The sequence below is a fragment of the Triticum dicoccoides genome, chromosome 1B (genome assembly GCF_002162155.2).
Source record: "Triticum dicoccoides isolate Atlit2015 ecotype Zavitan chromosome 1B, WEW_v2.0, whole genome shotgun sequence".
Lineage (NCBI taxonomy): Eukaryota > Viridiplantae > Streptophyta > Magnoliopsida > Poales > Poaceae > Triticum > Triticum dicoccoides.
Genome location: NC_041381.1, coordinates 275316229 through 275340470, shown reverse-complemented (window position 1 = coordinate 275340470; position 24242 = coordinate 275316229). Strand labels below are relative to the sequence as shown.

Sequence of the window (24242 nt, the reverse complement as noted above, 5' to 3'; positions counted from 1 at the left end):
GTAGTTGCAGTTTTTCTTCTCGTTTTCATCTGCAGTTGTTCCGTTATGCTTACCATGCATGTGTCTGTTTTTATGCTATCTCTTGCCATGATAATTAGAATGTTGTTATTGATGATGCCATGTCACTACTCTAATTTATTTTCAAGTCATCGTTATAAAGTGCTATGATGATGGTAATGCACCGTGGATATGTTGGTAATTGGTATTGTCATGTTCTTTATGCGGTAAGTGTTCACTTGAGAAGCCCGATGTTTTGTTAAAGCATTTGTATGGCGTATGCTCATTGTTGCATTCATGTTAAAATGCTGGTATGATGATTGATGATGGAGAATATAATAACATGACTTAATAACAAAACCCCTCCGTCGTCGATGGGATCGGGTCATGGTGCCACCAAATCAAACTTTTTCCAATGCAACTACATTTGCCGGTATGGGACGGCCCTAATGCGGTCTATTGTCGTGCCTCTGGTTGGTGCCTCCAACTAGGGAAGGTTATGGGCGCGCGCTACCCTGATCAGGTAGGCGGAGCATAACCTTGTGAGCCCGTTGTTGTTGTTATTATTATGTGCACGTGTCCTAGAGTGGGACGAGCCACGACGGTGGTCGTTGAGGTGTTTGGAGGTAGACACGGGGCCACCCATGACTGGCCCAGTGGGGAGTGAGTCATAGTGTCCGGGAGAGTGTCGTGGCAGTAGATCGGTTTTGTCGGAACGTCGTTGGTCCACCCGAATGGGAGTGCGAGGCCATGGGTTCCGTAGTGTGGGTACAGTGTACTAACCTCTGCAGAGTGTATTTAAACTATCGATAGTCGCGTCCTCGGTCATGGGCATAAGTTCGTAATAGGGTACACTATCGGTTCTTGGTCGAAATGGAGGATAAACCTGAAATAATTAAGCTGGGCCAGATGTGGTCGGGTTGTGATCATCGTAAGGATCACGGGCCAGTTGTTGGTCGGGTTGTGATCGCCGTAAGGATCACGGGCCAGTTGTTGGTCGGGTTGTGATCGCCGTAAGGATCACGAGTTTGTCTTTGTTGGTGATCAGGAAATGAGGTGATCACCGTTGGTAAGAGAGTTCGAGGGACTCAGTGCACAAGTTTGGTTGCATTGCATGAGTAATATGTTTGCATGTAAAGAACCATGGTAGAACATGAGATGGTTGCATACAGTTAACATGCTATGTCTGCATTTGATATGATTGGTAGTTTATTTTCAGCATAGTTTCATGATGCCATGCCATGCTTTGATGGATATGATTGAGATGATATGCCATGTTTTGATGTTGCCATGTTAGAAGTAAATTTGCTATACCATGTTGTTGCCATGCTAGTGGATGCCATGATGTTAGTTTGATTTATGTCTTGGGTTGATATTATGCCATGCTTAGTTTCTGATATGAGCTAGGTTGTTGCATTCACTTGGTTCCTGCTTTGTCTTCTGCTTGTCTGGATGCTATGTATTTGGTTGTCTTGCAAGTACATTCAATGTACTGACCTGGTGTGTCATGCCAGTTTTGTAGGTCGTTCACTTGTTCCGTCGTGCTAGGCCGTAATCTTGTCAGTCCTGTGAGTTGTGGAGCCCAGCCAGAGTGTTATGCTGCCAAGACTTTCGCCGCCATTTAAATAGACTTCCGCTGCCATGTAAATAGCCTTAGGGCTATGCCAGAAGATTATATTCATCACTGATGTAATTATATACACATGTATTTGATGAATATTCTTGTACCTGGAATGTTGTATCATGGACCTGTCATGCGTCGGGTGTTATCCTGGGCTGACGTGCGAAGGCCCCCTGCTCCATGCGGATCGGGGTGCCACAGGGCTTGGTATCAGAGAAGCCAGGCTGGCATAGATTATCCTAGCATTAGATCACCGCCACCATTAACCCGTAATGACCCTAAGGGATTTGACCCATCCCTGGCATCCGGAATGGCCACTGTTAATCAACAGGTGGCGCAGTCGGGACCGACACGTCCTTGCCCCGGTGTCCCCGCCTAGTTATCCGTGAAACATGCAGCAATCCTATCCTTTCTGGTCGGCCGCACCGCTTTCCCTTCGCCATTAAGGGAAAGGGGCCACGCCATGCGGGCCTGTCCCATGTAGCTGCCTATAAATGCCCTTTCCGCTAGCCGTATCGCTCGCTCCTCAGTCCGCCATGTCCCTGCAGAGAAGCTCAGCTAGTGATAGAGGAAAGGTGTCTCGTCTTTCGATGAGATGATGGATATCGCTTTGGTGGAAGTCGACTTTGACGATCTGACTACGAACGTGCGAGGACGTCGTGCCTTAGCAATCGCTAAACCAACTCCGAGAGGTTATTGACCACGCCGGAGCACGATCAACCTGACCACGAGGGTCTGTTTCCTGCGAGCAAACGAAGAACAAGCAAGAAACTGAGATTGCAATCTGGATATTGTGAATATAAGATGAAAGCTTTATTGATCAAGGTGGGGTTCTGTGACGCCTTTGTCTGGTCGTTGAACACAAATGAACTACGCGAAGTTGCAGCTATGGCGAACTTTTAATGTAAACAAAACCCAAAGTCTAAACGATGCCCTAAGGGCTGTATATATGGAGGAAGAGGGGGGAATTTCGTGGCCCTTGGTGGAGGGGTCCGAAATCAACCCTATCTCTTGTTTCCCCACACATACGGACTCTAAAAATAGCCTATATTTATGTATTTCGAAAATACATGGGCCTGGCCCAATAATAAGGTGACGCGGCACCTAGAATAGCCTCGGGACGAAATTTATGAAGTGGCATCTTGTATATTTCGTCCAAGGCTTCATGCAGCCATTATGGTGGCTTCAAAGTCCTGAAATCGTCACTTGTAACTCCGTTCTTGTTCCCCTTGCGCATGCCATCATCTCCATGCTTGTTCTTGCTCCAACGTTCATCCTTCTCCAAGCTAGGCCCTTCATTTGTAAGCAAAACAAATGTATCCAATTTAGGCAGTATCATATTCTCATGAACATTAGAATCATTACCAAGAAATGAAAGTACCTGGTAATTTAGTTGGCGTGCGCGAGCTCTAGTAATTGGTCCAGTATGTATAGCAGCAGGGGTTGTGGGTGTAACAATTGTATTGATGTCCTCATCGGCTAGTAGCACCCCAGTCATGGCTAGCAGCTCCAAAACTCCCACGTACAACACCCGCACCTATGCCGTCAACCACCCTGGCTTTCCACCCCTTCTTGCCGAGATGCTTACCAAAGCATTTGGCAGCAAGACTAGCCCCGATTACCTGGTGTTCCAATCGACACCCGTCCCTCACCTTCATCGCTTTGTTGCAAGAGTGCACATCAGCCTAGGCCCTGCAGCAGATGTCCAGCCTTTGGTTTTACAGGGTAGAGCCATGCCTACCTTTGGTTTAGCCATTCAAGCCGCTGTTGTGGAGGCTATCCTACACCTCCGAACCAACTTCCCGCATGTAGCAACAAGGCGGGAGTTCTGTTTTTCCCCACTATGTCAAACGCAGTAATGCAGCCTTCTTCCGTTAGCCAAGGAGATGATCCTGCAATCGCTCGCCTGGTGCAATACATCACTGCCCAGGGGATGTTGATTTCGATGTTGCTTGCAGAGTTTAGATCCATGGATAATAATGTGGTATGAGTAGCCAAGGAAGCTTACCGTGAGGCTCGTAATTTTGCATCTCAAGCTGTTGGCCCAACGCCATCTGAACCAGTGCTATCCTCTCAACCTGTGCTATGGTCCAAGCCAAACATCATCACCCTCGACAAGTCTCTTCTCCGGATCCATCAGCTGCATTTTCCTGGAGCAATTCCAGCCCCACCGCCCCAACCCATAGAAGTGTCAGACGATGAAGATGGAGATTGGCCCAGTCTTCGTCCTCCAGGAGAGCCCCAGCAAGGCCAGTCTTCTGCCTGACTTCAGTCACGCAGTCAGTGGTTCCTGCTAGTCGATCGGTCTGTCGGTTCGTCCCCAATATGAGGATGGAGCCATGTATCCCGGAGTAAGTAGTTTCGATTAGCGCGTAGTGCGTTTGTGCTTTGACCATAGCACAGGTTGTAACCCGTATGCTATGTTATTTGCTTGCTTGCTTTTGTTTGTTTGTTTTGCTTGTCTCTCTGTCAAACAGAAATGTTTGACAGGGTTGGCAATTTGTGCTAACAAGATTTTAATCAGTACGACACATACACTAAAACAACATTGACTCGTTCCGAGTCTCTAATAAAATGCGCGCTGGTGTAGGTATATGTATACCAGGAGTACATATACCCACTAGCATTAAAACACCTTAGTGTGATTTGTCTGGTGTGTTTTTCCGTTGCATGTTTATTGCATCTGTCTGTTTGTTTAGATTTTACTGCATACTGCACGCATACTCGGTTCACCCACGAGTACAATTGAGCAGTACTCGGGGGAATGCAAAGTCATATATCCCTTTCTATTTGTGCATATCCCGTGTGCCAGATTTTCCAAACCCCGAACCTCGAAGATGCCATTTTCATCTCGCCATTTCTCGTCCCCGATCCTTTCTCGTGAACCCGATTGTGTTTCCGGAGAAATGTTGCCAGCTTTATTTCTCGCGATCCATTACAACTCCCCGATACAGATTTCAACTCCGATTCTACCTCGACACCAACATTTCATGGAGCGATCCGCGAAATTTTTCCCGTGCCCTAAACTGATTCCTGAGCTGGCGTAGCCACCTCACCCGCATCTGAACCCATCACCCACACCATCACTGCCTTGCGTGGCGCCGCAAGTCGCCACCATCGCTCCACCGCAGCACGCGATTACTCCACCAGCGCAAAGCGACGGAGGACCACCCCGTGCACCATCTTCTTCCACACCTCGAGCCACTAGCCACGCGTTGTCTCGAGCCCGCTTGTTCCTGATGAGAATCACCAGGAGGATCGACGAGCCGACCAGCATGCCCAGCAGTGCCACGAGGAACAACCGTAGCGCCACCAAGAACACCTCCTCGCCAAAGGAGCTCGGCTCGATCTCGCTCAAACCAAAGAGGTAGTAGAGTGGCATTGTGTTTGTGTGTTGTATGCGAGCTGTGCTGCCGTTTTTATAGCCCAACCCCGGTGTATGGTGAGCGGAGTCCAGGAAACTCGCTCGTCGCCCGATCACCGGCGTCCAGGAGGCGAATCCGCGAGCAGTACCGACAAGGTGCTAGCCCGTGACGTGAGTGCTCGCTGCACCGGCGCCGTGCATGCCGCGCACTACGGCACTAGGGTCCTCATCACCCTAGGAGCTAGATGCGCACTGCGCCAAGCCGCACGGGAAGCAGCAGCACAGGTGAAGCAGTTAGCCGGAGGTAGAAGAAGGAGGCTGCCAGTGAGCCCTGGACCCACGTGTCAGCAGGTGAGTCCACTGTTCACTGGGTGCATCTAGCAATTTTTCGAGAGTTTGATCTCGAGTGCCCCTAGCCGTGGATATAACCGTGATTTCCCATATCTCTCCCTGGGTGTACCAATTATCGGTGCCCCAACTCGTTCAAATTCAACCAGAGGGTTAATTTTAACCCAGAGGTTTTTCTCCGGAGCGGTTATCTTTTCTTTGTGCTGTAACCCTATCTCGAGGACGAGATTCTTTTAAGGGGGGAAGGTTTGTAACAGCCCCAAAATTGGGTTATCAATTTTTGTGTTGTTATTTCTTCCTGGCACTCAATTTCAAAATCTTTCTCCTGAGTTTGTTGGATGACCCTGAGATTTCTTGTCATTTCTAACCTTTCAAAACTTGCTCCTGTATTTTTCAGTGGGCAAGACCTCAGTTGCATCATCTCAAACCCTAATTCCAAATTTTTGGGATTTGAATATACCCTTTGTGATTTCAAAGGGGCTATCATTTTCCTTGATCTGTTGATCATCCCATCTATTCCTAGAGACCCTCCTATCCTTTTAAACCTTGGATATGCAAAAATATTGCCAAGTCCCATGCAATATTTTTGAATTGTGATTTATTCCTTTTCTTGCCTTTCTGAGGAATAAAATCAAAAGGCATATCTAGCCATCTCCTAAATTCATGTGGATTGGTCGACTTGATAATTATGCCTAATCCAAGCTCTGGAAATCATATTGGCCATAATTAAATAAGGAAAATTGTCTTTTCCTATTTAATACCAATATTGCATTTCTGCCATTTTCTAAAGGAACTACTATTTTTATAGCTGGGAAAATACTCACATAAATTGTGGAGCTTGCCCTTGCTATATAATCACTAGTTCCATCATCATCTCATGTTCCACATATCAAAAATTGAGCACATGACCCAATGCAAGTTTCTGCCTTCTCTGAAATTTTGCAAAGGAAGTGCTTTATTCCTAATTCCATTTGAGCTTAAAATTGGTAGGGTGTTTAATATTGATAAATAACCCATGGATACCAAAGATGAGCTCAGTCCAATCATCCTAGCTCCTTGTGCAATTTTTCAAAGTTTCTGACTAGATTGTCGCTTTGTGAAGGAAGTACCTTCATAGAGTTTCCAAATGGGATGAAACTCAAGTATCCCAAATCATTAGCCTTCACCTAAATTCAGCTCATTTCATTGAGCTATGTGAGCACAGGAGCAATTCTTGTTTTCTGTCCAAATTTTCAGTTTGTGAAGCAAGTATATTTTATATTGCTCCATTATGGCTGAAAATAATTCCAAGCCTTCTCCTATCCATATAACCCACCTACCCAAGAGTTTGGATAATTTCATTTAGCCAATATTTCCCTAGGATTTTCTCAAGTTTCTGGTCCAAAGTGATGCTTGTGAAGAAAGTACCAATTTGGCAAGTCCATTTGGGCTGATCTTTTTACAGCATCTACTTATGACCAAATCATTGGGATTTGCCAAGTTATAGCTCAATCCAACCATCCTAGTGAGTGCTTCATCATGATTTAGTTTCTGGGTCAGATTTGGTGGTTGTACAACAACTATGGTAAATAGTTGTCCTAATGACCTCAAAACTACCAGGACCGTAGTCCTTGCTACCCTAAACATCCTAGACATCAATTCTACCATTTACCCTCTCTCGTTTTATCTCCAGCAGGTTGCCAAGTTTGCAACAGCAAACTTGTGGAGCTTGATTTACTCATCTCCCTTTGCCTCTGACCGTGTTTTTACCATAGTAATAATCCACTCTGGAAGTACTATGCAGTAGACATGGTTTAACCTCAGTAAAACCCCAGAGTGCGCTATGCCAATGGTGACCATGAAGGAAGACAGCCAAAACGGTGGTCTAGCCACTGTTGGCCTCTGCATCGCTGCTCCGACCGTCCCTGCCCTCGCCATTAATGTCTAGCAGCTCCGCATCATCGTCGCCGTTCGCCTGGACCCCGCTCCCCTCCGTTTTCTTCTCCGGTGAGCCGTGCCAACGACCGAACAGTGCGTTCTCGTGAGCTCGTCTTCTTCCTCGCCGGTGTCCTCTTCCTCCTCTTGTCCTCGAGCTCTGCTCGTCTCCGTGAGCCTCTGGCGCTCGTCCGCTCCTCCCCTCGTCGTCTTCCCCCTCCTCCCCGTGACTGCTGAGCACGGTAGAGCCATGGCCGGACGCGCTCGGCGGTGCCCGGCTCGGGTGCCCCTGCCCTGGCTATAGATAGCCCGCCCGCGCCTCATCCGAGCACTCCAGCAGCTCCCCCTTCCTCCTAGAGACCTCCCTAGCCTCTCCCTCGAGCTACCGAGCCCTTCTGGCCTTTCCTCGTCGCCATGGCTGCCGCCTCGGGCCCTGCTCGATTCCGGCGCTGCCTCGCTTCCCTCGCTGTTCTTCCACCACTAGCGCCTCCCCCAAGGTCCGGCGAGACGCCCCGTAGCCTCAGCCCCCTCGATCCCTCGCCGGAGCCCCTAGCTAGCCCGATGCCCGAAGACCTCCAACATCGTCCGCCATTCTCTAGAACGCTGTCGTTCCCCTCATTTTTGGAGTCCATGGAGTGGGGGAACGGGTGCGCCTCTCCGCGGTGAGCACGCCGGTGGCCGGAGCCTCGCCGGAGGTGGCCCGTGTCGCCGGGACTCGTCGCTGGAGCGCGGCCGTCTTCTGTCCCGCGGGCGTGCGTCGGGGAGAAGAAAGGGAGCGGCCGGCTGAAGCGTTGACCTGGCCAGACTGGCCAGGCGGGCCCCGCGGCCCCACCTGTCAGCGGCCCAGGAGCTCGGCCCCGCCTCTGCCCTTTGACCCAGTCATCGCCACGTCACTTAAGTGAAAGCGCCCCCGCCGGAGCCGTTTTCTCCGACCGAAGACGTATTTCAGAAAATACACGTTCGGTTTAAAACTGTCAGGGACCTATTTGTAGAAGAATTTTTACAGATTAGTCCCTGAGTTTTAAATGTCTGTATCTTTTTAACCGTAACTCCGTTTGAGGTAAATCTAACGCCCACGTCTTCATCTCGTCGAGCCCGTTCCGTTCCCATCATTTTCACTATGGTTTGACACTGTGAAAATGACCTCTTTGCCCTTGTCCGTAAACAGCCCCCTCCGAGAGAGAACTGTTTCCGGCAAATTTTTCCGCGGTCGTTTCTCACTTCTTACCTGAGTATTTGTCGACCCCCAGGCAAGCCAACCTCTTATCATGTGCCCTGAACTTGCATGTTGACTTTTCTTGCACCTTGTGTGTGTGTAGTTGTAGTTTTTCTTCTCGTTTTCATCTGCAGTTGTTCCGTTATGCTTACCATGCATGTCTGTGTTTTTATGCTATCTCCTTCCATGATAATTAGAATGTTGTTATTGATGACGCCATGTCACTACTCTAATTTATTTTCAAGTCATCGTTATAAAGTGCTATGATGATGGTAATGCATCGTGGATATGTTAGTAATTGGCATTGTCATGTTCTTTATGATGTAAGTGTTCACTTGAGAAGCCCGATGTTTTGTTAAAGCAGTTGTATGGCGTATGCTCATTGTTGCATTCATGTTAAAATGCTGGTATGATGATTGATGATGGAGAAGATAATAACATGACTTAATAACAAAACCCCTCTGTCATCGATGGGATCGAGTCATAGTGCCGCCAAATCAAACTTTTTCCAGTGCAACCACATTTGCCGGTATGGGACGGCCCTAATGCGGTCTATTGTCGTGCCTCTGGTCGGTGCCTCCAACGAGGGAAGGTTATGGGCGCGCGCTACCCTGATCAGGTAGGCGGAGCATAACCTTGTGAGCCTGTTGTTGTTGTTATGTGCATGTGTCCTAGAGTGCGACGGGCCATGACAGTGGTCGTTGAGGTGTCTGGAGGTAGACACGGTGCCACCCATGACTAGCCCAGTGGGGAGTGAGTCGGAGTGGCCGGGAGAGTGTCATGGCAGTAGATCGGTTTGTCGGAATGCCGTTGGTCCACCCGAATGGGAGTGCGAGGCCATGGGTTCCGTAGTGTGGGTATAGTGTACTAACCTCTGCAGAGTGTATTTAAACTATCGATAACCGCGTCCTCGGTCATGGGCATAAGTTCGTAGTAGGGTACACTATCGGTTCTTGGTCAAAATGAAGGATAAACCTGAAATAGTTAAGCTGGGCCAGATGTGGTCGGGTTGTGATCGCCGTAAGGATCACGGGCCAGTTGTTGGTCGGGTTGTGATCGCCATAAGGATCACGGGCCAGTTGTTGGTCGGGTTGTGATCGCTGTAAGGATCACGAGTTTGTCTCTGTTGGTGATCAGGAAATGAGGTGATCATCGTTGGTAAGAGAGTCCAAGGGACTCAGTGCACAAGTTTGGTTGCATTGCATGAGTAATATGTTTGCATGTAAAGAACCATGGTAGAACATGAGATGGTTGCATACAGTTAACATGCTATGTCTGCATTTGATATGATTGGTAGTTTATTTTCAGCATAGTTTCATGATGCCATGCCATGCTTTGATGGATATGATTGAGATGATATGCCATGTTTTGCTGTTGCCATGTTAGAAGTAAATTTGATATACCATGTTGTTGCCATGCTAGTGGATGCCATGATGTTAGTTTGATTTATGTCTTGGGTTGATATTATGCCATGCTTAGTTTCTGATATGAGTTAGGTTGTTGCATTCGCTTGGTTCCTGCTTTGTCTTCTGCTTGTTTGGATGTTATGTATTTGGTTGTCTTGCAAGTACATTCAATGTACTGACCTGGTGTGTCATGCCAATTTTATAGGTCGTTCACTTGTTCCGTCGTGTTAGGCCGTAATCTTGCCAGTCCTGTGAGTTGTGGAGCCCAGTCAGAGTGTTATGCTGCCAAGACTTCCGCCACCATTTAAATAGACTTCCGCTGCCATGTAAATAGCCTTAGGGCTATGCCAGAAGATTATATTCATCACTGATGTAATTATATACACATGTATTTGATGAATATTCTTGTACCTGAAATGCTGTATCATGGACCTGTCGTGCGTCAGGTGTTATCCTGGGCTGATGTGCGAAGGCCCCCTGCTCCATGCGGATCGGGGTGCCACACATACTGCCATGAACAGGGCCACAACATCAAAGGATGTAATACTAGAAAAGCTGGCATTTTGCCAAAACTATCAGTGTGAAGGGGGCACGGGCTATTCCTGAGGATGTGTCTGATGATGAACCAGTTATGGCACAACAAGATGGTGGGCAAGTCACACAGGAGGAGGTTCATGTCACACAAGATGATGGGCAAGTCACACAGGAGGAGGTTCATGTCACACAATATGATGGGCAAGTCACACAGGAGGAGGTTCATGCCACACAAGATGATGGCCAACTTACACACGAGGATGTCAATGCCACAAAGAATGATTGCCCAATGCAGCAACAAGAGGACGAATATGATACAACAATGTTTTTCAGGTAAATTCTAATCTTTTTTGTCCATTTCTTTTAGGGTGTATTTAATATGATAACATAACAACATCGGTACATATTCAACATTCCAAGATAACATAACAACATCGGTACATAACTCCAGTCTTCATAATACTTGATCAGTTATCCATTACAACCATCACAGCATGCAACCATTACAACCATCAAAGCATGCATCCAAACCCAAAACAAGTACTTAATCTACTTAGTGTGCTCACTGATTTCACTACATCTCACTTCTTCATGACTACTATGCAACACAACACACAAAGCACCATAACAGCAGCCATCACCAGCTTCAGTAGCAGTAGGATTTCTCTACCTAATCCAAGCAGCATAGCAACTTGTTGCTTGGTAGCAAAGTTCTTCTCACTAGGTGTGCCAAATGACCCAAAATCAACTCTACCAGCACCTCTCCCAGTCATGCCTCTTCCAGCTATGCTTCTTGTGTTCATTGCTTCATTCCTCTTCCTCTCAAGCTCCTCCCTTTTATCCTCAGCTGCTCCTATTGCATCCACAACAACATCACGAACAAGAACCCTATGTTCAACAAGATGCTGCACATATTCAAGCTTCCAACGCCAGAAATCACGGGTGACCTATAAAACAGAGGAAATACAACATATTTAGTTAACTGAAAAACTTCAGTTAACTACAAAGTTCAGTTAACTATTAGGGCATATTCAGAAAACACACTAAACAAAGCATATTCAGCAGCACCCAATTGCAGTACCCTAATCTGACCCAATTGCAGCACCCTGTGCAGTCTTATAGATCAATCTGATGCATATGCAGTAACTATTAGGGCAAAGGAACTTGACATGGTGTTTGGTGCACCTGTAGAAGACCCACCCCTCGTGCTCGTCGGTGCCACGGCGGTAGAACTTGACCTGCTCGCCACAATCCGGGCACGGGATCAATGGAACCACAATGGAGTGGCCACATAGCCAAGATCAAACAGAGCTCGAAGATGACATGAGGAGAGAGGGCGGCGGCAATGGCTGCGGCGGCGGAGAGAGGGCGGCGGTGGTGGCGATGCGGCGGCGGTGGGAGGCGGCAACGACGGAGTCTACGAGCTAGGGTTGGGAGCGGCAGCGGGTTGGGCTCGATCCGAGCGGCAGCGGTTGGGCTCGGTCCGAGCGGGTGTGGCTCGATCAGGCCAGGTGTGCGACCAGGTGGGGGGGCAGATCTTTTAATAACTGCCAGTTTTGCAAAAAAAATGTGTGCATGCGTAATCGAGCGGCTAGGCACATGTGGCAGTCAATGCACACTTGGCATCGTTTGACCAGAGTCAGCTCAGCACATACATACACAAAACCATATAATGGACCGTAGATGAACCCCTAGATCAAGTTTGGTGACTGTATTTTGGGTATTTGTAACCACATGGACTAAAGCTAACGCCAGCGCAAGTAAATGGACCTGTAGTGAATTTTTCTCCTCTTATATCTAAGGTTGTGTATGCGCAAGGCTCAGGCGGCGGGGACTTCTCTACCCCACCTTGTTCCGCTCGACCTTGTCCTCGTCCTGGAAGGGCTTTCTTATAGTCGATCGTGGATGTTTGCAGGACTGATGGTTCACCAAAATGACATGTCCACCGGGACCAGACTGCTCCTCATCGAGGAGCCATCTCCAGTGGCTCGGCCTCGTCAAGGCAGCGCAGGCTGAATATATATATTGCTCGAAAGCAGATAAAGCCAAGAGTCATCTCTTAGACTTTGGCTCATCTTCCTTTGACATGCGGTTGAGGCCTTGCGGTGCACCCTTTGACGGCATCGCTCCGGTTCTGGCGGCCATGGACCTGCGTTCTCTAGTGTCCATAGCCTGCTAGCGTCCTCTATCGGCGTGGTTTCGGTCCCGGCGCTCCGACTGCTGCGTCCTCTCCAGTCTTCGGCTCGTCGGCGCCCCGGGGGCTCCATCCCCGGCAGCTTGGAGTATGCGCTCCTTTCCGGCTCTTGCCAGTGGCATCGCTTGCCATCCCTCCCCCCTAGTTGGCTCTTTCTGTCATGCCGCCCTCCGACCCCTTCCACCTCCACAACGTTCCAATCCTACAGCTTGCGTTTTTTTGGCGTCGCCTGGTGCCACCCATCGACGGCAGGTGCAACCCCACCCACCTCCTCCTGAGGTGGCGATCTCGACCAAATAAGCGACTTTCCCATCTCCACCCTGATCTGCTGCAATGGGATTGCTCAGACTCAAGCCATGGCGAAATCCCTGCTCGGCTCGCCGACGTTGGCAGCGGCGGCACCCGTGGGTGTTGTTTCCCTTCTTGGAGGCAGTGTCATGGCCTTTATCCGTGTCCTTCTTCGAGCACCGGGGGAAACCCTTAGTCCGGTTCTTCGAACCTTGACTGGGAGCTCCGCCTGAGCAAAGATGAGCCAACACATCACCAAGAACCCGAAGCTTGCCACAATACAACAGCAGTCACCAGAGGGTCTTCAGCATGCACAACAACAGGGGCGAGATACCTTCGTGAGGGGAAATAGATGGCCGCTCTGCGCCGCCAAAGGCACAACCGTGAACACCACCAGACAACCACCGTCGACCCCAAGCCGGCCTTACCACCACCACCGGCCACACCAACTCACAACCACAATCCTCAACCAGCCAATCACCACCCCGAGACCTCCAACGACCAGCAGAGATCAACAACTCCGAGATGGCACCACCATGGTGGTTACAGCGCCAGGGCACCGCCGACGTCTGATCCAAGAGCTAGATCTTGCGATTCCAAAAAGCATACATGATAGGCAAGGATAGGAGCATGACACGACGACGCCTCCAATGAGGGATACGACACCGCAAGGCGTCGCCGCCGCCGTGCCGAACGAAGTCGACACAGGTGAAGGGTCGAGATGGACCTAGAGGGGGTAAATTGGTACAAATGCAAATTTAATTGTTACTAGCAATTTTAGAAAATAAAGCGGAATATGAAAGTGAGCCTAACAATTGCTAAGGCAAATCTAGTGTTAAACAATATATTCAACAACACCAAGTAGCAAGGTAAGGAAGCACAATAATATGTAAAGTAAAGACAAGAGACAAATAACCACAAGCAGATAGTTAGGGTTAGGGATAACCGCAATCCGGGAGACAAGGATGTATGTCGATGTTCACTTCTTTGGAGGGAAGCTAGCCATCGTTGGAGGGCAGATGTTACCACAAAGGCTCACCCTATTCTCCCCTTGAGACAACACCACAAAGGCGTCTCTCAACCACTAATGATAGACCTTAAGGTGGTCTCCAAACCTCCATAAATTTTTGGGGGGTAATCACAATGAACGGTTCCTCTCCGAAGAACTCCTACCCAGGAGTCTCCAACCTCCAAAAGTAACAACATCAAAGGGAAAAACTCAAAACTTGCTTAAATCATGATTTGCTTCGGTCACGAGGAGAGGGAGTAAATCTATCACTTGACTGGAACAACTCTCAAGAACTCTCACAAACCCTTCCACAATCTAGGATTTGGTGTGGAAGGGTGAGAGGGAGCACTTCTAGGGTTCTTGGGATATTTGGAATGGAGTGGTCAACCCTCTCCGGAGTGGGAAAGGGGTATATATATAGCACAAGAGCAAATGTGGTCGTTGGACAAAGCAGTGTTGGACGACCGGTGGGTTACCGGACGTCTGGTGGCAAACGAGACACTGAACATCCGGTGGCTGAAGCAGGTCAGAGGGCAGGTGTATATCTAAGAATGGCTAAGAGCCCAAAGTACCAGACACTGGCCGGATATTCGATGTTTCAAGGAGCATCGGACGTCCGATGAGGATCGTAAAACGGTACTGGATGGATCAAGCCGGATTTCCGATGAGGACCAGAAATCCGCTGAGTTTGGCTCTGGATGGTTTTACCAGACGTCCGTGGATACCGTACATCAGGTGGCACTGGAGCGACCAGACGTCAGATTTTCAGACAGCGCCGATCATCCGGTACCAGTTGAGGAACTGGACATCCGGTGAGACACTGAAAAACATGTGCATAAATGATCTTGACGTAAAACAAGATGCACAGTGTGAGGAATGGCTTCCCCTAAATCCTACAACCATTCTAAACATTTTATCCATTTTATACAAAGTTCTGTAAATGTTTCGATGGCCACTTACCGGTGCCAGCTTATATACGAGTAACACATTGCAGACTTGACAATGAGTTTTGTAATGTAATTTCATGAACAGTTTGAATTTCTAACGACAGACACTATGCCAAAGTTTAATATTTTGGACTCAGAGCATTCAAAATCTGTGCTAAACCAGCCCTCTACTCTTTCCTTCAAACTGTAACACAGCATTCTGCGTCACATACTGTATCTAGCTTCTACAGTTAATCCAATTCATATAGATCAAACGGTTGCGCTTGGCGCTCATTGCCTCAGCCGTTTACACAGAAAAAGAAGCCACAAAATTAAATTATCGCAAGGAGCATGATGTTACACAACTGAACTTCCAGGGGGCAACAGCCTATTACACTGAAGAGAGCAGCCCCGTCCAACCCTACATACAGGCAAAAGGAAGAACTGCAATGGTTGTGGCAACATCATTTGGGCTTCAACAAGACCCCACATTATCTTCATATAAATAATGGTAACACATGAGTAGTCCACCGTGCCTTGTGTTCTTTTAAGATGTTGACTTCCGCCGTACGACCAAATCATCAGCTGAGTAGTACTCCGAAATAAGCCGGTACATATATGATGGACTGTGCCCGCCACTGTTTGGTAATGATTGGTAAGTGTTACAAAGGGCATAGTAAAAAGGAAAAAAAATGGATGGCATATGTATAAATCAGTCCAGGTTTTTGTTTTAAAACAATGTATCTTATTTAGTTCCCAACTGTGCTAGGCTTCACTGCTACTTATATCAATTATAAATCGTAGTTTGTACTAGTTTTTACCCATAAAGTTTCACTTGATAGAATGTGATTTCATGCATAAGCTCTATACCAATGGATATCAAGATAGTAATGGTTTCATCACACTGGATGTTTTAACATGGTAGATGATATGTAGATGGCCCTGGACAGATGAGGTGCGACGCCCAGCCCAGCACGAAAAGAGCAGGGGAGAAACTTGGGGAGGATATGCTAGTCATTGTGTAGCCAGCTTAGGGCATGACCAATAGGTAGGCCCAACCTACTGCCCGCAGGTCCAGCTAGGTTCGGAATCCATGGTGGCAAACTGCTAGCCTCATGGTGGCAACTAACTGCTAGCTAGAAGAGGAGGCCGCTGCTTCAGTAAAGAAAGGAAAGAGGGAGAAGGGAAGGACAAAAAGGGTGTGGCAAACTGGGGAAGCAAAGGCGCATGCAGGGACCTGTCAGGCAGCATGAGAGGTTATGGGCAATGGCCCTAGCTCTCCAAGCCTACGTGGATGTGCGGGGGCAGCACCTTGCTGCTACCTCCATGGTGCATGCTCTTACAAACTTGGAGGCTAAGACAAATTAACAAACTTCAGTGGAACTTGAGAATTAAGAAATATCTCTAAGAGAACTAAACTGCCAAGGAAAACTAGGGATACATATCCCCTTCAATTTCAGCCGTGACCCTCTCCTTGGTGGCCTTATTGTGCAATCTATCCCCACATAACATCGCTCCCTCCTTTTTGAACAGCTCATCCTCGAGCTGGACCAAGGACTGCTGCTAGCCCCTTGCAGCCTCCATAGAAGTGTCTACTTTGCCGTCGTCTGAATCTGGATCAATAAGACGGAGAGTTTCTTGTGGGTGGGCTGCTGGAGCTGCTACTATTGCTGGTCCTGGAGGTGGTACTACTGGAATTGCAGGTGTAGATGGAGCTCCAAGGTCTGGGAATGGCTGGTGAACACCTAGTGCTACTTGCTGGGCTGTTGGGGCCGCCCACTGCACATCGCTTGCACAAGCGAGCCAAACTCATGGGGTCCAGCAGGCTATCCAGTCTCCACATCTACATGTCAAGCTGTAAAGATTCCTGCAGGTTAGTGGCGTAGACGGAAACCACCTGATCCTCCGGGAGTTCTGGCGCTCAGCACAAGAGGGCATTGAGCTTCTTGTTGTACTCTGCCACCGTGCCTGTGTGCTTGAAGGAGATGACTTCTCATAGGGCGCTGCAGCAAGCTGGCAGTCCAAACTGAATATTATCAATTCAGCAATGCGATGCCAGGTTGAAATCCATGGGCGCCCTTATACTGGTGGTACCACAAGTGTTTGTCGCCTGTCAGGTGGAAGGAGGCGATGCCCACATTGTCGGTGGAGTCCGTACGCTGCGTGTCGGCGCGGTTCAACCAAACCAGCGGGTCAACTTCCCCATCATAGATGGGAAACTCGACCTTGAAGAAGCGGGGGGTAGTTGTTGGCCGCCTTGAGATTGGTTTCAGAGAGGGACAGCACTTCATTGACTCCCTTCTTGTCGCCGGTGGAGCCAGATCCTTGTGCCATGCCATTCTCTAGCTTGCTGGCAGCCAGATTGTGGGCACGGACTTACTGGATGGTGTCCTGCGGATCACCGGACAGGGAGTCAAACTTCTTGCCCTGGTCACCATCTGTTTGTCCATGCCATCCAGAAGCTTCATAGGGAGATAAGGGCAGTGTTAATCTTATCGATATCCGCAGCAGTAGCGACGACCATGACCAAACCGAATCTGGTACCAAGATGTTATGAACATGGTAGATGATAGGTAGATGGCCCTGTAGAGATGAGGCGTGACGCCCAGCCAAGAGGAGGCTGCCACACAACACGAGAAGGGGAGAAACTTGGGGAGGATAAGTGGGACTATTTTTCTTCTTGTCTATTGATTGATATTGATACACATTATATAGCCAGCTTACAAGTTTGGAGGCTAAGACGAACTAACAAACTTTATTTAGTAAATAAATAACTTGAGAACCAAGAAATATCTCCAAGAGAATTAAACTGCTAAGGATAACCAGGAATACTTATCCCCTTAAAATTTCAGCCGTGACCCCACATAACAACTCATGGAACTACAACACAAGGCACAAACTATTCTAAGTGTGCATTTTTCCAAACTTAACTCTCAAGGCAAAGCTGCACCAGACACAAGCTTTGTTGTTTACATGATCCCAAATATAGGTGCAGAAAGTACTTACGTATCAGTGATGAAAAGGCTGACAAGCTTCGGTGGCACATAGTCAAACGTTGGATTGGCAACGTTTAGAAGAGGAGTACCATCCTGAGTACTGAAGTTCATGCAATTTGAGAACTCGCCAAAGTCAAGCAAATCAGATGGTGATTTAAGCTCGTTCAGTAAAACCTCTGGGTTGTGCGGATACAAAGGACACAACTGTAAAGTAAAGAATATTAATGTATGAACATTATAACAGCAAACAACTACTTCTCTTTTAAGCATCTAAACTATGAACAAAAGGAATACTCATAGCTTGTAAGGCATAAAGCCTTCTACCGATGATTCAACTGATAGCTTTGCAGTCATATACTAGTTAGTCATCTGCCAGAAGCCACAGGGGTTATTACTCACCAGATCAAGCCTTAGTTAACAGGAGAACACAAAATCCAGTTGTCTAGTCTAGTTGACTGCTAAGAAAATCCTCCTCAATACATTAAACTAGAAAAAAGAAGAGCAAACATAATGAAATGCACCATACATTTTGAGATATAAGCACAACTAAAGACAATAGAACCTGCCAGTATCAAAGTCGCATCGTAACAATTGAGATGACCAGAATATTTGCGGGGAAGAGTAAATGACCAAGTTCACAACACATTTTTGTACTGGAGCTAGTAAGATGCCCATGCTACACTACAGAACCAAAAAACAATATAGAACAATGTTTACTCAGGTTATATTCACTCTGGTGCGTTCATTTACAAATTATAGACAACAGATAAAGGAACTACTATTACATGTGAGGCAAATTAGGACAAGGTCCATAGACCAGACGAACCTTGGTAAACTTCGCTCTCAAGATGTGATAAGCTTTGGCACGAAAAGGTTGACAAATTTGAATTTTAAACGAGGATGGAAAAGGAGTGAACGGACAACCACCAAATCAGATGTTTAGAAGTAGGAAATATTTGAGGCAGTGAAAATATTTGGTTGAGGCACAGTTATAATGATATTTCTATGGCATGGCAAACATAGTATCACACCATAACTTATTTGTGCCTACTTTTGCCTTTTATTTACTATGGTATATGAACACATAATTTTTATCAGAACCCAGACAACCACATGCGTACGTTGACCAAACATTATCCCTTCAGAATAACATGAAAGCTTATATCGCCAACACTTGCCCTTTCCTCAATAATTTTCTGGTATTGGGGGAATTGGGCAAAAAAAACAGCTCCAACAGCTCCCCTTTCCCCAAAAAACTTTGGTGATCACCAAAAAAACAGTCCAACTCCCCCTATATGGAGGGGGAGTTGGCTTTCTCCCAACACATGCGACGTCAAAAAGCCAACGCCCGCACGTCGCCGCCGCCGGACCACCGTCGGAAAGCCGCCAGAGTGCCACCATGCCACAGCCACCACCGAAGAGAGAGAGAGAGAGAGAGAGGTATCCGATTGACAAGAGAGTCCCATATGTCAGGTTGGTTATTGGGGCTGGGGTTATTGGAGATCTGCGAAAGCGTCTATCCCCAACCTAAAAAGTAAAAAGTGTTATTGGGGAGCCCCAATAAGTAGTTGGGGGAATTTTATTGGGGATCTGCTGGAGATGCTCTTAGGATGAAAATATTGCAATAAGATTTTGACATGGCAAACATAGTATAGCACTGTGACTTATTTGTGCCCCCTTCGCTTACCATGGTCTATGGACACTGGAACAGGTTGGTAAAAAACAGAAGAACACACACAACTTTTATCAGAACCCAAACAACCATACGAGTATGTTGACCAAACACTATGCCTTCATAATGTGATTTTTTAGTTGCTTAGGATGAAAACATTGCAATAAACACGAAAATTAAATGCATAACCTACAGAAACTGACCTTATGACTGCCAGCAACCACGACAAAGGGTACAGCATGCCTTTGAGCAGCAAGAGCAACCATATTCATCCCTACTGGTGCAATGACTCCACCGTTTGCCATTATTGCATGGACTCCAACTATAACCTATAAGATAAATCATGAGTTATCTTGTAACAGAAACAAATATATCTAAAAGAACAATAATCAACCTGCGTACATACCATGTTAACTCGGGAGATCATAGCAAAAACTGCTGAATCTGTTATAACAGTAGTCTGTACACCTTTCTCGACCAGCTCCTTCGCAAGAGCATGTCCCTGATATCTGATTCAAGCATTGAACAACAACAATGAATCAAGCAAGGAGATTCAAAATACAAGAACTTAGTTCGCAATACAATTGGCAAGGTGCACAAACCTTGGAGCACCTTCAGCAACAAATACACGAAAAGATCGCTTCTTCTCCTTTGCAGCATACAGGAACTCTTTCACAGTTCTAGAACGACCTAGAGTCAGGATGACCTCACTGTGGCAAACAAAAAGCATTGATTAGGCACCACTGGTATTTGAATCATGTGAACAGAATGTTTTGGATGGTCCTTAGCTGTTAAAAAAGGGTACCCCGAATCTATATTTTAGATTAATGAAGGCTGAGAAGCATTATGAGCTTAAGTTAACGCTAAGAAAGTAAATAAGTCGATGCGAACTTTGGTAGATTAAAGTTTATAACAACAAACATTTGTAAGAGAAGAAGGTACTGTGAGCAGAAAAAAAAAAGCTTTTGTAAGAGAAGAAGGTACTGTAATCACCGAGGTAGTTAAGAGCATTTTTAATCATTTAACATTGGGCACATGTTCTTCATAATACACATGCCAACCTTTTCCACAATCCCAGGTATATGCAGAAGTTAAAAATGTTTTCCATCATTCAATAATTTCACAGAAAAAGATAGATGTGACTACTAATTAGTTTATGCATGTATGTTGGACAAAAGATGATCATACTTTTGGTGGATATGTTCCACAGCTTGCTCAGAAATCTGGTCATAACATGTATCAATCTCCTCAATAAGATCACCAATGGCAGCAATAACATCATGTTTTAGTTTCCGAGTTTTTAAGCTCTTATCTCCAGCTGCTTACATGGAACATGCAGAAATTCAGTGTCAACAATAACATAAAAATTGGAATGTATAGACCCTGAAAGGGTACGATAAACTTGAGAGTATATCAATCAGTTAATAGTTTCTTAAACACAAGATGATTAGTACAATATAAACAGAAAAAAGGAACCTCTGTTCAGGTTGGGTATAAGTACATGATTCAAACATAAAAGTATAACTACAAATGCCTGTTCAGTGTGGTGTACATAAAAAAGAGAATTCTAGAGATCATGTATTTACTTTTCCCATCTGAATCCCCAGCTGACGATGAAGAATGTGTAAGTGCAGTGCTCACAGGAATATCATCCAGGAGAGTCTGCAATGAAGGTGCCCGAAGAGCGTTTCTAGCATGGGAAGCAAGAACAGCAGCGGATAAGGTAGGACGGTCATCATTTCCACTGTCACATTCATCGTCACTGACAGCAGTCACAGAAAGACCTTCAATACCAACTGCGGTAAAAGATATATCTTCCTCTTTTATTATATGCAAAACACGTCTCACAGTGTTGCCAACAGCGAGCTCTGCAAAAAGAAGAGAGAGAATTTATAAGGATAAAAGGCTGATAATTACCTACACCACATATTATTCACTATACTGTAGATCTGAATAACAAGTGCCACCCTCTAGTCATGGTGCAATTTGCTATGACGAAACTGTACTTATTTCTGACATGCATGCGCCACTCAGCTCAAATGCTAACTGCCAAGACTAGTAGGTTCTACTGGTGCTAGTGCCAACAACAGAAAAAATCTCAAAGACGCAGGAGCTCTGCGTATCTTTTTATTAGACAAGAAACGGAAGGGGGGTACACTTAGTTCTTAGCGTACATTTGTGCATGTGAAAAAACAGAAAAACAACCAAAACCCAACCTAACCACTCAGAACAAGGGCTATCAGGAGGGAAAGCCCTCCAGCTCCAGCCACAACGGCCACACACACACATACACACACACTTGTGCAGCATCTCCACAACGGCCACAGGACGCAGCCAAAACAGCATGCACGCAGCCGGCACTGACAAACTCCATGCAATCTAGTCAACCAACAGAGGCACTCGCGGCACTTGCACTTCCAGGCTGCATCTTCACTGTGTGCACAGGGCTGCTCCTGGTTCACTAGAACACACACGTACACGAACTAACTACAGGAGGGCTTGCATGCTTGCACTCGACCATTGACTTGAAGATGTTTCTCATGCCGCAGCCACCATACACTCTACCTATGTGCTTCTCCAGCTGCTGATCCGCCAGCGGCATGACGCAACACACGCAATTACCTGAACCTGGCTAACACTAATTAATCTCTACGAATAATACTAACTCCAGGAGGGCATGCATGCTTGCACTCGACCATTGACTTGCAGATGTTCTCATGCCGCAGCCACCGCACAATCTATCTATGTGCTTCTCCAGCTGCTGATCCGCCCGCGGCATGACGCAACACATGCAATTTACCTGAACCTGGCTAACACTAATTAAACTCTACGAATAATACCATGCAACACAAATAAACCATGAAACTAGACCTAGACAATAAGGTTAACTCCAACACCAACTCTCTTTATACTTCATCAAGATGATCAGGTCAGATAAATGAATCTCACATGTCAAGAAAAGTTATTATCTCTTCCGACCTAAACCTGGAGGAAGCTGATAAAATGCTTCAGCTGAACTAAGTGATATGGAAGAAGTAGTGAGCTTTCGCTGCAATGATAGACCTAGAATCTATGCAGTTTGACTGGTATCTCTCATACTGATACAAACTTCTAGAAAACTATCTATAAAAACAAAAAAGCTTCTAGAAAGCTTGTTTTTATCTATCTTGACTGGCAGGTCATTATCTGCCAAGTGCCAACACTTGCTCCCTCCGTCCTACTTCCTCCGTCCGGAAATACTTGTCCTAAAAGTGAATAAAATAGGTGTATCTATAATCAAAATATGTCTAGATACAACCATTTCGAGGACAAGTATTTCCGGACGGAGGGAGAATAATATAAGAGTGTTTTATATTATGGGACGGAGGGAGTAGTTTTTAACTGTAGGGGTTGTATACTTCTATGTTTTGTTCCGGAAAGTATGCAAATGGAGTTAGCACTTGGAACAGCATAAAAATTTCATTACCACAGCAACACATTTCACTGAACCGAGTCCAACACCAGTGAAATAAACTGTGACCAAACAATTGAGAAGAAAAAAGAAGTAATAACATCCCAATTTAAAAGCAATGCGATGGGACCACAATTCGAAAAAAAAAAAGAGTGAGGGCTTTTAGGCGCACCGATGGGATTGGCTGCGATGAGATGCTCCCCGACGGCATGGATGGCGTCGGCGAGAGCCGCCGCTTGGTTAGTGCTGCTCATCCGGTGCTGCGACACCACTGACCTCAGCAGCTCCGCCGTCTGCCGGGCCACAGCATGTGACCCCTCCACCTTACTGCCCACCCACAAACACACAAACAATGAGCACACCAGAGTGGCGCCGACTCGGCACGGAATCGGGTCGGCGTGGGCAACTGCTTACCGTCGCTTGAGCTTGAGGACGAAGTCGCTGATGAACGGCTGCATGTCCGGCATAGTGGCGTGCGGCTTGGACCGGGAGGCAGAGGCGTTCGGATTTGGGGTCGGATCGGCGGCTTAGGAGGGAGAAGGGGCTTAGGGTTTCGAGAGAGAAGGAGAAGTTAGGGCAACTCCAGAAAAGGACATGGACACGTCCGCGGACAGAGGCACCAAATCTGAAAAATACAAACGAGCTACTCGGTGCTCCACCCCCATATTAAAATTCAAAGAGTACCAAAAAATTCTAAAAAATCCGGTGAGAAGAGGAGGGCTGGTGAGAGCGATGATGGTTTAGTTTGAGAGGGAATGTAAGAAGGGTAAGGCTTTGTTTGGAATGTCGTTTCGTCTAAAATACACCTGTAGAAAAGATACAGATCTCCGTTCATTGTTTTGATTTCGGCTGAAAATCTACTGATGGCCGGTAAAATACACGTGTAAACCAAATACGCCTGTATTTGATTACACCGCATCCAAGCGCAGCCTAAAGCAGTGTTTGATGAAAGTGTCGGGGGTTTGGGAAGGAACTTCTGAAGGGCGGAAGAGCCTGAGGGTCAGTTCTTTTGGGCGGCTTAAAAAATAAGTTGCCTCTCCCCAGCTTAAAAAATAAGCCGCTCCTAAAATTTGTTGAGGCTTCTGTATTAGTTATCCCATAACTAGTTCAGAAGCCCCAATGAATGAGGGATGCGGCTTATGAAAATAGCTGGGGAGGAGGCGGCTTATTTTTTAAGCCGCCAAAAGAACTGGCCGACACCCGAGAGCAACTAGTTAACGAGCTCTTCTTTGGGAGCCTCGCAACGATCAGCGTCACTTGGCGCGCTCCCCGCCGCCCGCCACGTGTCGTGCTCTGGGCGCTTTCT

General features: G+C 46.8%; 1 protein-coding gene across 1 annotated transcript; it reads right to left on the bottom strand.

The window, feature by feature from the left end:
- Positions 1–14988: 14988 nt before the first annotated feature.
- On the bottom strand, positions 14989–23571 carry LOC119331149 (translation initiation factor eIF-2B subunit beta-like). The gene is made up of 9 exons (XM_037604326.1): positions 23351–23571; positions 23109–23263; positions 21072–21353; positions 20674–20803; positions 20088–20195; positions 19892–19994; positions 19689–19814; positions 17824–18017; positions 14989–15455 (listed from the first exon to the last, which is right to left on the bottom strand). Exons 1-9 carry the CDS (start codon positions 23401–23403, stop codon positions 15365–15367), a joined length of 1242 nt encoding a protein of 413 aa, XP_037460223.1. The 5' UTR covers positions 23404–23571; the 3' UTR covers positions 14989–15364.
- Positions 23572–24242: the final 671 nt, after the last annotated feature.